The sequence below is a fragment of the Ursus maritimus genome, unplaced genomic scaffold (assembly GCF_017311325.1).
Source record: "Ursus maritimus isolate PB19 unplaced genomic scaffold, ASM1731132v1 scaffold_5, whole genome shotgun sequence".
Classification (NCBI taxonomy): domain Eukaryota; kingdom Metazoa; phylum Chordata; class Mammalia; order Carnivora; family Ursidae; genus Ursus; species Ursus maritimus.
In genome coordinates, this window is record NW_024426663.1 from 60,445,589 (window position 1) to 60,458,624 (window position 13,036).

The 13,036-nt window shown below is 42.8% G+C and overlaps 1 protein-coding gene across 10 annotated transcripts in view; it reads right to left on the reverse strand.

The window, feature by feature from the left end:
* The window catches only part of SLC22A4 (solute carrier family 22 member 4), a 52,082-nt gene that overhangs the window by 12,146 nt on the left and 26,900 nt on the right, over positions 1-13,036 (reverse strand). For all 10 annotated transcript variants that reach the window (XM_040622476.1, XM_040622474.1, XM_040622482.1 and 7 more), the window contains exons 5-9: positions 9,582-9,708; positions 6,293-6,393; positions 4,467-4,681; positions 3,026-3,208; positions 259-394 (exon numbers count right to left, since the gene is read on the reverse strand). In XM_040622476.1, coding sequence (XP_040478410.1) covers positions 259-394; positions 3,026-3,208; positions 4,467-4,681; positions 6,293-6,393; positions 9,582-9,708 — 762 coding nt within the window. The remainder of the gene's footprint in view (positions 1-258; positions 395-3,025; positions 3,209-4,466; positions 4,682-6,292; positions 6,394-9,581; positions 9,709-13,036) is intronic.

The following is a 13,036-nucleotide window of genomic DNA, read 5'->3' on the forward strand; positions in this document are numbered from 1 at the left end:
GAATTGCTACTTTTCAGCATAGACTGAGTTCTCATAGTTCCTTGGATTTAATTCTGAACTCTATTCTACTCCAGTGATTTCTATTCCTACACCATTATCAATCATATGGTTTTAATTACCTTTGCTTAGTAATACACTTTATTATCTGATAGAGCTACTCTCTACTTACTATTCTGCTCTTCCAGAAATTTCCTGGCTATTCTTGCACGTTTACTCTTTCTGAGGAATTTTGCTACCAGTTTTTAAAGTTCCACTTACCCTTTCACTTTCTGCATCTGCTCTAAGGTCTCTGGTAGAGTCATTCCAAAACTTTCAGGGAAGAAAAGGGTGATTATTCCAATGAAAACAGTCAGGCTGCCCATGACGATGTAGGGCAGAACTCTGTTGTAAGCACCTGGAAGGCACAAGAACATCAATTAGATACAGGGATTCCCCAGATACTCCTGGGAATTATTTTGTAATGGTGGCAAACACTATTTGAGAGCAGTTTAAAACCTGAACATTGTCAGAAAGAAAAAGGTATGCAAAAGATCAGTTTCTTTTTGGCAGAAGCCATTGCCTCTGTGATTTCCATAGTCATTTCCCNNNNTACATGATTTTGCATTATCATAAGCTCTTTCATCCTGGTCGGCATTCTCTAAGTCATTATTTACCATGTGTGACAGATGTTCCTTTGATGGAAGTCTTTGCCTACCAAGTTTTCCCTCTCAAGGTGGAAGTCATTGGAGATGGGGGATGAGAGGACATCAAGGAGAAAAAGGATATCGCAGAGACAGGTACTGGCCATGATAACTGGTGTGACCTTTTCTTTTGCCTAAACTAGTAAGTAGGCTGCAGTGGACAGCTAGGTCCAAAGAGCCATGAGACTCTTAAAAAAAAAAAAACAAAACACACAACCTAAGTAATATGTTCAATCCAATTTAATCACTAAATGTCAGGCATAGTGAATGCACTATGCCTGGATTTCGTTTCTTTTTGTAATATTTATGTGTCTTGGTTTTGTAAGAACCATTCCACCTCTTCCCTATCTGGCGTTACTTGGACAGGAGAATAATAGATCCTCATCTTGCTTCCTTGCTGCAAACAGAGATTACAGAGGGACAACACATCCAAGAATTTTATTTGACAGAAAACATTAATCTGGAAGCTTCTCTGAGGCATCTGTGTCACTAACAGGAGTAGCTGTTGGGGAATAGAAAGCTCTGCCTCAGACTTCTACCTTTCTTCCGTACCAATGGTCCTCCCTTTGACCAAGTGAGTGTGGCTTGAAAATATAGGAAGGAACAAAGGGAAAATGACACCATTCTATATTATAATGTGCTTTCTTAGGGCTTGTTCAGGTCAGCCATGCAGAGTATGTTTAAGATAAGAAAATATTTCACTTTCTCGACAATCATCACATGATCTCACTGATGCGTGGAATTTGAGAAACAAGGCAGAGGATCATAGGGGAAGAGAGTTAAAAATGAAACAAGAAGAAACCAGAGAGGGAGACAAACCATAAGAGACTCTTAATGTCAGGAAACAAACTGAGGGTTGCTGGGGGTGGGGGGGAGGGGTGGGGTGGCTGATGATGGACATTGGGCAGGGTATGCATTGTGGTGAGTGCTGTGTATTGTGTAAGACTGATGAATCACAGACCTGTACCCCTGAAACAATACATTGCATGTTAATTTAAATAATTAATTAATTTTAAAAAAGAAAATATTTCACTTTCTGTGCAAAGATTAGAGTGTTAAGTCCTTTAATCCTTTCCTGAGGATTCCGATATAGTATTTGTGTGTGTGTGTGTTTGAACCAGTAGGTAACCAATGGATGACTAGGAAGAATGAGGAGATGTCTCAGCATCTCTCACCGTCAGAGTCCTTAATGGGGTTTTAAGCCTGGAATGTGAGATCCTACATCCATTGAGCAACCCACTGAAGCCCCCTTGTGTTATTCCGGATTGAGAAATCTGACTATATAGAAACCAAAATGTCTTAAAATATCATAAAATTAAAAGTAAATGACGAACTAGGAAGAATATTTACAACATATATGCAAAGGGCTAGTTTCTTTTAATTACAAAGAGCTCTCACAAATCAGGGGCACCTGGGTGGCTTGGTCAGTTAAGTGTCTGACTCTTGATTTTGGTTCAGGTCGTGATCTCATGGGTTTTGAGATTGAGCCCCGCATCAGACTCTGCCCTCAGTGGGGCTTCCACTTGAAGATTCTCTCCCTCTGCCCTTCCCCCCAACTCACGTGAGTATGCGCTCCTGCGCTCTCTCTGTCTCTCAAATAAATAAATAAATCTTTAAAAAATGCTCAACCTTATTTATAATTAAAGAATTAGAAATGCAAGCAATAATGATATCCATTTTCCAGATAACAGATTACCAATGATTAAAAAATTGGATCATCCCCAGTTAGTGAGGATATGGAGAAAGAGGCACTCTCATATAGTGACAGCTGGATTGTAAATTACTACAATATTTAGAGGCCAGTTTGGCAATATCTATGAAAATTTTAAAATTTTCCAACAATCCATGAATTCAAGTGTATGTAATTAAATGAACAAAGGGGCTTAGGGGGATAGAGGAATGTTCATTGCAGTGTTATGTGTAATAATAAAAACCTGGAAGTGGCCTAAATGTCCATCCATTGACCCTAGTTAAATAAATTATGTATTATACACACATTGGAAGAATATATACTAATTAAAAAGAAGGTAAATCTATGTATACTAATAAGGAAAGATATTCTGATAAAATATTGAGTTAAAAAAGTTGTGCAACGATATCTATAATTTTGTTTACGTGTTTAATCTTATTGTGTATATCTATATTTTGCAAAACAAAATGTCTGAAGGGCTACTCACCAAAGTGTTAATATTAGCTACTTCTAGGGCTGCAGTCTGGGGAGCCGAGAGAGAAGAGGTGAACTTGTACTTTTTCCAGTACTTTCTGGGCTGTTTGTATTTTTCACAATGAGAAATCTATTCCTTTATATTTTTAAAAAAAGAACAAATTGACAAGATGCATCTCACCGAGGTAAACAAAGTAGGGAGCAATGATGCTGCCCACTCTGGAGGCCATGGATGTGACCCCCACAGCCATGTTCCTGACCAGGGTGGGGTAAAGCTCTGCAGTGAAGACATACAGCATGGAGAAAGCAGAGGTGATCCCGAACTTTCCTAACATCACCAGACCAATGGACAAGAAGTTGTAATCTGGAAAAGAGACCCAGGGTAAATAGAGGTGCTTTTAGAAGTAAGACTGTTAACTCAGTGGCTTTCATTGTCCTTTTTACTTGTACAGCAGTGTTTTTATAATATAAAGGTACTCCTAGAGCACCTGGGTGACTCAGTCAATTAAGCTTCTGACTCTTGACCTCAGCTCAGGTCATGATCTCAGGATCGTGAGATCAACCCCTGCGCCAGGGTCTACACACTCAGTGCAGAGCCTGCTTAAGAGTCTCTCCCTCCCTTTCCCTCTGCCACTCCCCCTCCCCTCTCGCTCTCCAAAAAAAAAAAAAAAAAAAAAAAAAGATATTCCCCAAGTAATAGTTTCTCTTCAAATATCTTAATAATTGGACACGAACAAAGAGGGAGAGAGACAGGTTGCTTTCTGTTTTACTCTACTGTTATTCTAGATTATTTATGCATTCAGTGAACTTTGTCCACTTGTTACAATGGTTTGGTGGTGAGTTGTTAGCATGTTAATATAGTTAAGTTTAATCTTCAAAGAGAAGGACCAATCCTTTCTATCCTGTTTATTATTAAAGAAATATATGTTTCTATGCATAAGTACATAAATAGATCAATGATCTATTGACAACATTTTAATAATATGAGAAAGTTAGGCATAAGGAGAAAAAAGAAGCAGATGTCTTCGTGTGCTCTTTAACAACTTCAGGGTTACAGACCCTAAAAATCACTGACTTCTATTGAAACTGGCACGTCCTACGTACTGCAACACTGGAAAATGCTCCTCAGAGAAGAGGTTTTGAAAGCACCAAGGTTGCGGGGGGGGGTGGGGGGGGTGGGGTGTGTGCACCTGGGTGGCTCAGTCGTTAAGTGTCTGCCTTCCGCCCAGGGCATGAGACCAGCGTTGTGGAATCGAGCCCCGCATTGGGCTCCCTTGTCTGCTGGGAGCCTGTTTCTTCCTCCCCCACTCCCCATGCCTGTGTTCCCTCTCTCGCTGGTTGTCTCTCTCTCTCTGTCAAATAAAAAAAGAAAAGAAAAGAAAAGAACCAAAGGGATGACTGACGGCCTTAGTCTTCCTCTGGGGCAGTGATTTCTGATCCTCTGTATTTCAGGGCAGTTGTTATGAACACAGGAAATTACGTAGTTAGCGCTCGCTTGTCCGGTGGACTTACAAAGAGCTTATGAGGTAAAGGCGACACAAACAGGGTGCAGTGACTAATAATTAGTCTAGTCAAGGTGTGGGCTTTTTCTGGTAAGCTGTTAATGTTGGTTAAGTTCTTACCTGCAGGTACACACTGAATTAAGAGAAGCACGCCCCCTCCCAGGAACAGCACTCCGGCTATGATGTAACGCCGAGGCAGGGTGCGCAGGAGCAGCCACGCGGTGATGTAGGCGGGGACTTCGATCAGGGCAGAGAGGAAGCAGTTCAGGTAGGCATCTCCGTGCAAATTAGGAGCGTTGAGAGACAGGGCAAAGTAACCCACTGAGGTCAGCATCCTGCAAGGCAAAAGGCAAAAATGACAAGAGGATGGCCTGAACCACTCAAAGATTCCATGATGGTCAAGAAACTGTCTTGATCTTTCTGTCCTACAAGTAGCTGCTGGCCATACATGGCTCCTTAAAAGTAAATCGATTAAAATTAAATTAAATTAAACTTTAAATTAAATTAAAAATTCAGTTCTTTAAGTCACACTAGCCACACTTCACCTGCTTAATAGCCGCATGTGGCTAGTGGCTACTACAATGGACAACTCAGACATAAAACATTTTCCTTGTGGCAAGTTCTGTTGGACAGCACCAACATTCAACAACCCCTACCCTGGTCTAGATAATTTCAGATTTCATTATTTCCTGAACACTTTGTCCATCCTCATTCCCTTACAACTGTTATTTGAAGAAAAGACTGTCCGTCACGTCAGTGAACACAAAATCCAGATTTTATTCTTTCCAAAAAGAAAAACAAAGACACATAGGTAATCCTGTGGGGTTCACTTCTGGTGAATTCCAATCGATTTATTAAAACTCACTTTAGGGAAAAGAAGGAAAGTCCCATAATGGTTCAAAGTATCACAGACACACACTGCCTATCCTGTCATTACAGTCAACTTCCACAGAACCGTAAGCTTATCTCTGCAAAAATAACTGTACGTTGCGGACTCCTCTGTGCAGATATTCGCTTATTATTAACATGACTGAAAAGCAGAGGCTGTCTGAAAAACGTTTTCAGGACCATTGTTGGATCTTTTTATACATACTCTACCGGGTTGGGTAGCCCAGGGCTCATCCAAAACAAAAATTAAACTTGATTGCTCTAGGGATCTCAGCAATGTTCGCATTTGATAATAAGCACATTGTAGGCAAAACTAGTGACTAGTTTATTCCTGGCTCAGTCGTGCTCAGGATATGTTTGCACCAATGACATACGCTGACCTAGAAGAAGTAAGGAGGTCTAAAGTGAGGAAAGCTGTCTGCTTAGGATATGCTTGCTGAATCCAGAGGCATAACTCTGTCATTGATTTCTTCTAACTGCAAAACAGAGTGGCCCTAAAATTAGACTCGCTGAACCTACGATTTTTTGTGTTGCCACTGGGGGGTAGGCATGTCCTTTTTTTCTTCTTCCTCATTTCTTGGCACATACATTATTAAATCTAGTCTACAAAGTCCACTCATTATTTCTATGCCTGAAAATCACTTGGTAGTTTGCTACTGGCAAGTGTGAAAAGCTTGTCCAAACTCTCATGTAGGCAGTGGGGATTCAGGTTGTTCTAATGCACTGTTCTGTTGGCAGTACAGTATGTTAGAAAGCAGGAGCTGAATTAGCCTCTCAGTTCCAGGCACCAACAACGTTATAGTATTAATCCCAATTACTTTAGGAGGGCAGGGACCCTTTCCCTGTGGACTACAGTACTGCGGGCTTAAATATTGTTCCTGTGACTTTCTTTCAGTTCCATGAATTGAATGGAGGCATTTCCAAATAACTTAGAATTCTATAATTTTTATTTTGTCCCAGGAAGACTCAGTCCTTGCCCTGACGTTGCTGTGAATTAGAGAAAATCAGTTGTATACTTAGGTGTTACGTGGCACATTCATAGATCACTTATTACTTACCACAGCAGCAAGGACATGATGGTTATTGTGGCAATATTCCGAGTCCTGAACAGGTCCAGAATGAAAACTTTCTGCTGACCTGGAAGTTTCAGTTCCTGTAGCTAAAATAACACAAATAACCATGGGATTAAGAGGTAATGAGGAGGGGGTATCTTCAACCATGGCAATGTGGGAAAGACCTATTATGCATATAAGTCTCTTTCACCTTGAATATGCTCAGAAGTCTGGAATTTGCTTATTCTATGCTTATTCTAACACTTTAAAATACTTGTGGCCCATTTTAGACTGAGCCTTTGAAATATGTAACATTGGCTTCACTGTCTCTTTATATAAAGCCTGACTGCTAACAGCCTTTTCTTGACTCGTGGTCATCACTGTGGGGACTTGAAATCACACTGAGCTATGATCCTTAAGACGTGTCGAGTGGATAGGGCCAAACAGTTCCAAATGCCTTGAGGTTCATGCCTGCCTTTTGTATTTTTCTTGTTGTTGTCTCAGTGTCAGAACAGATTTGGGTTCACTGAGGGACCTTGGGCAGGTGACTATGTATCCCCTCAATTTACTTCTCTGTTAAAAAGGTATAATAATTGGGCGTTGAGAAGATTAAATGAGATCATATATACATAAAGCTTAGCATAGTACTTGAACCATGGTAGATGCCCAATCCGTTTTAACTATAATTATTACTATGACTGTACCATTGAGACTGCTAGCTCTCTGGGTAATGGCAGTTTCTTACTGCTGTCAATGGGCTTCCCTCCTTTAGTTTTAATTTACTAAAGTTAACTTGCCGTGTGGTAGGAATCTAGATAACCATGCTTATTGGAACTTGTAAAAAAGTTACAAGGCTCTGAGGTGTGGAATCTCTTTGGGATACGGTGTGTGTGCAGTAAGTGGCTTAACAAGGAGTGTCTACTGTGAAGGAGTGAAACAGTCAGACCTGCCTTTGCAGCAGGTGCTCCCCAGATAGGAGCATCCTTCTTTCTAAGAATAACGAGACACTCCCTCCTGTTGCTCACAGACATTACCTTTCTTCTTCTACATGATTTGGAGCGTACAGCTCTAGAACATGCCCCTGGCAGCATAACCCTGTGATCACAACCAAAGTAAAGCGCCTGCATAAACTAGCGGGAACTAGAAGTCTTCGTGGAGGGTTCTGGAGGGGATGCCATGCACGGATGGGACTTGCGCATCAGGCCCATGCTAACACTTGGTGCTTCCATGGGGCCCTTATGAAAATGCAGATTGCCAGGTCCCGCCCAGGGCCTGCTGAATCTGAATCTTTGCTGGGGCCCTGAAGCCTATGACTCTGTATTTTGAAAGCTACTTGGTGATTCCCCCCCTCCCCTTGGGTGATTTGATGACTGCCAGTTTTAGAAACCTCAGGACAAGAAAGGTCTTATATCCAGTGCTATCCCTGTATGGAGTCACCAAAATACCTTTGGACCAGACGCCATGAAGAGGCTGAAGGTGCTTCAGAAGGAAAGCCAGAAAAGCCCAAGGTAGCTTTCCAAGATGACACTACCCTCTATTTTTTTCTGTCTACTGCCTCTAACATGAGATAAGAAATCACATGCTATAAGCGCATATACTTGGGCACCAGAGACACCTAGTGAGACTTCTAGCAATGTGATTCTGGGCAAATTCCTTAACTTCTCTGTACCTCAATTTCCTCTCCTAAAAAGAAAGGGCCTAGAGTAGTCCCCACTACTGATGGCTTGCATGAACATCAGAAAAGCTGAACACTGTGCTGACATCTGGGAGACTCTCCGTTGTCACTCTGAGCAGGCTGTATGTGCTGGCACAAGGCTCTGTGGATCGTCCTAAAGAGAACCAGCCCCCCCTTTGCCAGGAGGTGAGCAGTGGAGATGAGCACAAGCTCCCTTTCCTTCAGCGGGCTCATCCAGTCCAGGCTCCCCGTGCCTCAGGACAGGAAGAAACAAGGTGCTTTCAGAAGCTTGTGTTTTGACACTGGACTTTATTCTTATTTGCCCATAACTATCTCTTCCATGTTTTATGACTGCCTTCAACCGTGTAGCTCTGATCTCCACTACTAAACTGTAAGTTCCTCAAAGACAGGAATCAGATCATAGACACAATAAATATCAATAAACAACCAGCACCGCCCTGAGATGTGGAAGAGTCCATTGGACACTTAGACACAATAAATTGTCTAAGTCTGGGAATGGAATTCTTGACCTGAAGAGCAAAGGATTGAGAGATATTTGCCCTAATAGTCCTCTGAGAGCTTGGGTTCATGGCTCTGTAGTTAATCCTTCAGCTATTGCCAGGTTATCTGCTTCTGTCTGAGGTCCCAAAGGCTGGGGTTGGAGGAAGTTCTTGGGGTGGAGCCGGGCAATGCTCACCTCCTTCTGCAGGTTCCTGCTTTCTGGGGTAGCCAGACTTGAGTCTGTGCAGACTTGAGTGTGGGGCAGGCATATTGTCGCTGCAGTTGCCCCGTCTTCTTAGGGTATCCTGAGCAGTCCCCTACCCTTCTCCTAGCCAGGAATGCCCTGCCCCCATCCTCTCCATTCATCTAAGCCCCCACCCCCTAGTTTGGACCTGCCTCTGCAGCCCCGAGTCCGTCTGTTCCCTTTCCCTGCTGGTACACAGCATCCCCACCTTGGATACGTAGCACTTCTTCCCTCCTGGCATCATTTATGTTATATCCCGTCCTCTTGACCCTCTTAGCTACGTGCTATGCTCCTTAAGCATAGGAACTGTATCTAACTTTTCTTATTTTCTCTAGAACCTAGCACAGAGCACGGAGGGGGACACTGCGAGTCCTCACTGACTTGTCAGGAAATACGGATGCTACCAGAGTGGCCTCCTGCCTTCAGGGGTGACCCCTCGAGGCTGTGCCTTCACGACACAGCAAGACTAAAGGCATATACAGCTTCCTCAGCAGCTGTGGCATGATTCAGAGTACGGTGGGGAAATCCATGGATGGAATACCCCTCAACCACATTTTTTCCACATCTGGACATTCAAAAATCACTGGTATGTAACTGCACCAGTGGTATGGAGCAATACCAATAAAAAGTTGGAGATACAACTTGCCGAAGGGAAGGGGACTCGTATTTAATCAATACTTGCTATAGGCTAAGCAGTTTACATATATGATTGCACCTAATTCCTACGCATCTGAGCTGGGTTTCACCTCAGTACTTAATCATCACGGTGTCTCTAAGGACTCACAAAGAGCCTGGTACGTAGTGGGCCCACGTCGGATTAAATTAAATCAAGAATGCCTAGCTGACTTTAAGAGGACACATCTGCAAATGCTTACCTCCATAGGATCAAAAATCACCCTCGGGGCAGGTATGTTGTTCATTTTTGCAGCTTTTTGGATGATATCTTCAGCCTCTCTAAATCTTCTCTGGGATATCAACCACCGGGGAGATTCAGGAATAAACCTGGAATAAATTTGTAACGGTTTATAATTTTTCACAATAGTGAGGTTTAATACTATTCACCATAAGTTGCCCCCAAATAATTTTTATTTTGTGAGATTGTAGTTTGTCTATTTAAAAAAAAAAATCAGGAAGGAGGCCTCGTGAGATTTCCATTGATAATAGGAATAAATAAAATCACCTCCAAGATCACCTCTGATCAAATCACAAGGCTGATCACCCATCATGCTTGAAGGCAAGACCAGACTACAAGGGATAACACTAACTGTGGGCGCTGTAAGCCAGGGCAGCAGGAAAAAATCATTTCAAACTTAATAGCCTGTGTGGCTCTTTAAAGAAACACAATCTAGTGTCTTCAGTGCGTCCATCCCTTGGAGAACTCCTGGTGCCCCAGCTGACGATGGTCAGAAGTCTACCAGGTAAAGGTGGCCAAGGCATCTATGCTGTTTGGGCTTTTCTTGCAGTCAGAGGAGAAGGTGTATACATGGACACCCCCCGGCGGGCTGTCCCTGTGGCTCTCAGATTCCCAGGGCAGTGAGTAACCAAACAAGGTTTTGGGAGACAATGTTGTCTTTTTTTTTTAATGCCTAGAAACTTAAATTTTTTTTATTACACACAGTTCACTTCTATTCTTTCCTAACTTTTCTATTTTTCTATTCCTATTTCTTTTTATCATACTTAAATTTATTTATATTTTTCTATTCTGTCCTACTTTTTATTTCTCAGTATCTCCTAGCCATTCTTCTGCCAGCTCTTGGTTCTCTCACCTATCGGTCAGTACTCAGTTATCCGAGAAGATAAATTACATGTAGCAGGTACAAAGGCCTCCTGTCATTACATGGACCCCTCCAAAGCCGCAACAGCAATTAACCGCAGAGCAAAACACAACTTACCAAATGGCCAAGCCTTAGCTCCCTCCCCCAGCCTACTGGCACATGGGTTGAAAAATGAACCCAGTTTATGTCATTTTGGAATACGCCTTTAGTTGGTCCCTGTAGTAACTCTGATGATGTTAGGTCACTGACCTTCAGTAATGAGAGCTGTGCTGTCCAGGAAAACTTTCTTCAGTGTTCTGTAGCCGTATTGCCTAATATAGTAGCCAATAATGGCGTGTGGCTATTGAGCGGGTGTAAATAGTGTGAATGAGCAAACGAATTTTTTATTTTATTTACTTTTAATTCAAGTATGTGCATGTGGCTAGCGCTTTGGTGCAGAATTAGAGCTCTTATTTCCCGGCCACTGTATACTTCATGCACATAGACATGTAAACTTCACTTCTGATTCTGAGCAATGTCTTTCCCCCACAAGGTTGTTCTTAGAAATACCCTACCTTTCTTCCCACAGGCTCTCAGGGCCCTCATGGACCTCAAGTTCCTAATGTTTAGTTGGCTAGATATTGCAAAGCTTCCCCCATGTTACATCTATGGGCTCCCTCCCCACCCGCTACACACCTACTCCATTCATACTTGTGGTCCGTTCTTGCTGAACCTTTTTAAAGGGAACTTGAGATACCAAAAATCCCCAAACTAACTGCAGGGCTCTGCATAGGTTTACTCCCATTTCCAGCCCACAGTGCTCGGGGTGCTGCGATCTCTACTTTGGCCATGGCTTTTGTGCTGTACAGAGAATCAAGTCTAGCTGATCGTTAGTGGACCGCCAAACGAGGTTGTACACTGTAGCCTCTCTGTAGATTGAGTTCACATAGAACAGGGGAAGGGCATTCCTGGAGAGTCTCTATTACACATTGAGAAGGCAGCAGGGAACACAGCAGCCCGAAGCCAACCCCCCATGACCCCAGCCCACCTAGACTGACTAGCATGGCTTCAGGAAGCCCCACCCTCAAGAACGAGGTGTTCGAAGAAAGCTATTTTGCTATTTCATTTTTATAGGAAAATGATAAGACTGTTGTTAAACTTTTAGGACGAGCACACGGCTTCGTAGTGCTGGCCCTGGGCTGCCCTCCGTTCTGGGGCAGTCCTGTCCCTGGTACAGTGTGCCCACAGCCCGGAGCGCTCCCGAGTGAGCCCGGGGGCAACAGAAGGAAGAACACTCCTTAGGGCAAGAATAAGGCAGCTCCTCATGGGATGGACTGTCTTTACTGGAAAGCAAAGGGGCTGACCTATCAGAGTTGTTCCTTGCTGCAATATTGGGATCTGAAGCAAAGGTCCAAGCCCTAGAAATTAAGATCCCTATTCATCTCTTATAGTCAGTCAGGGCCCTTTTATTTTTATTCGCCTTCTCTCTCTCTCTCTCTCTCTGATAGAATCATACAGTAATAAGGTTGGTTATAACATATTTTAGAAGTACTGGTCTCTTCGGCCAAAATGGCAACTAGACCCAGGGATCATAGATTAATAACATCATTCATCTGAGAAGGCAGAAAATAACCTTTCAATAATCTTGTCTTGTGTTTTGAGAGAACCTCTGGTCACCAACACCTTTTACAGTAAATCCAGTCAGCAAGGGATTTGTGGAAAGAGGGTCAGAAGATGTGACAAAGCTGATGTTGGTGATGATGATGATGATGATGATGATGATGGCTCTCATTCCACAAAACAGCCCTGTTCTTGTAAATCTGGGGTGCTTCCTTGGAGACAGAGCTGTGTAGTTAATGGCCTGTCCTTATTTACCATAATTTTTCCTGACCCTCAGACTGGGTTGCAGAGGAAACCTCCAAATCCGAATAGTATCTAACCCTTAACACATTGTCTTTCAAATTCCAGGGAACTAAGGAAAAAGTGCTTTCTCCTCTCAGGCACATCCATGCCAAGAAAAACGATAGCGGTCTTAGACATGATAACAAGACAGTAACTGGGAGTGGTCCAACCTGAGCTAACTGGTCCAACAAGGCCAAAATGTGCTGCCTGCCAGCCTCTAAGACTGTCTAACAGTTGTAGCAAGATAAAGGACCTTTAGGCAAGGCAAATTCCTAGGCTGTGTACAAAGGACAGGGAACCACGAGGGCTAGTCTAAATCACGAGTTTTTAAAAAATGATCAAAGAAACTTTCATTGTGTGTAAGCAGAGGGAGATCAAGCAGTTCGGTAAAACCTGTCACTGCTGGGAGATTTGATATTGATATGAAACCAAACCAAACGAAGAAGAATTAGTGAGAGAGAGAGAACCACCAATAGAAGCAATCCCTTTTCCTCTTGCTTGAATATGGGAGGAAGAAAACCCCAAAACAAAAACAAAAAACAAAGAAATGGGAAGATCCCCAAAAAGAAGGTGCAACTGGGACGTTATTCCATTATTCTAATCTCTTCTCTCACCTGAAGTTTCCCGCATAATCAATTTGGGTGAAACTGGGGCCAGTCTCTCCAAACTTGGTT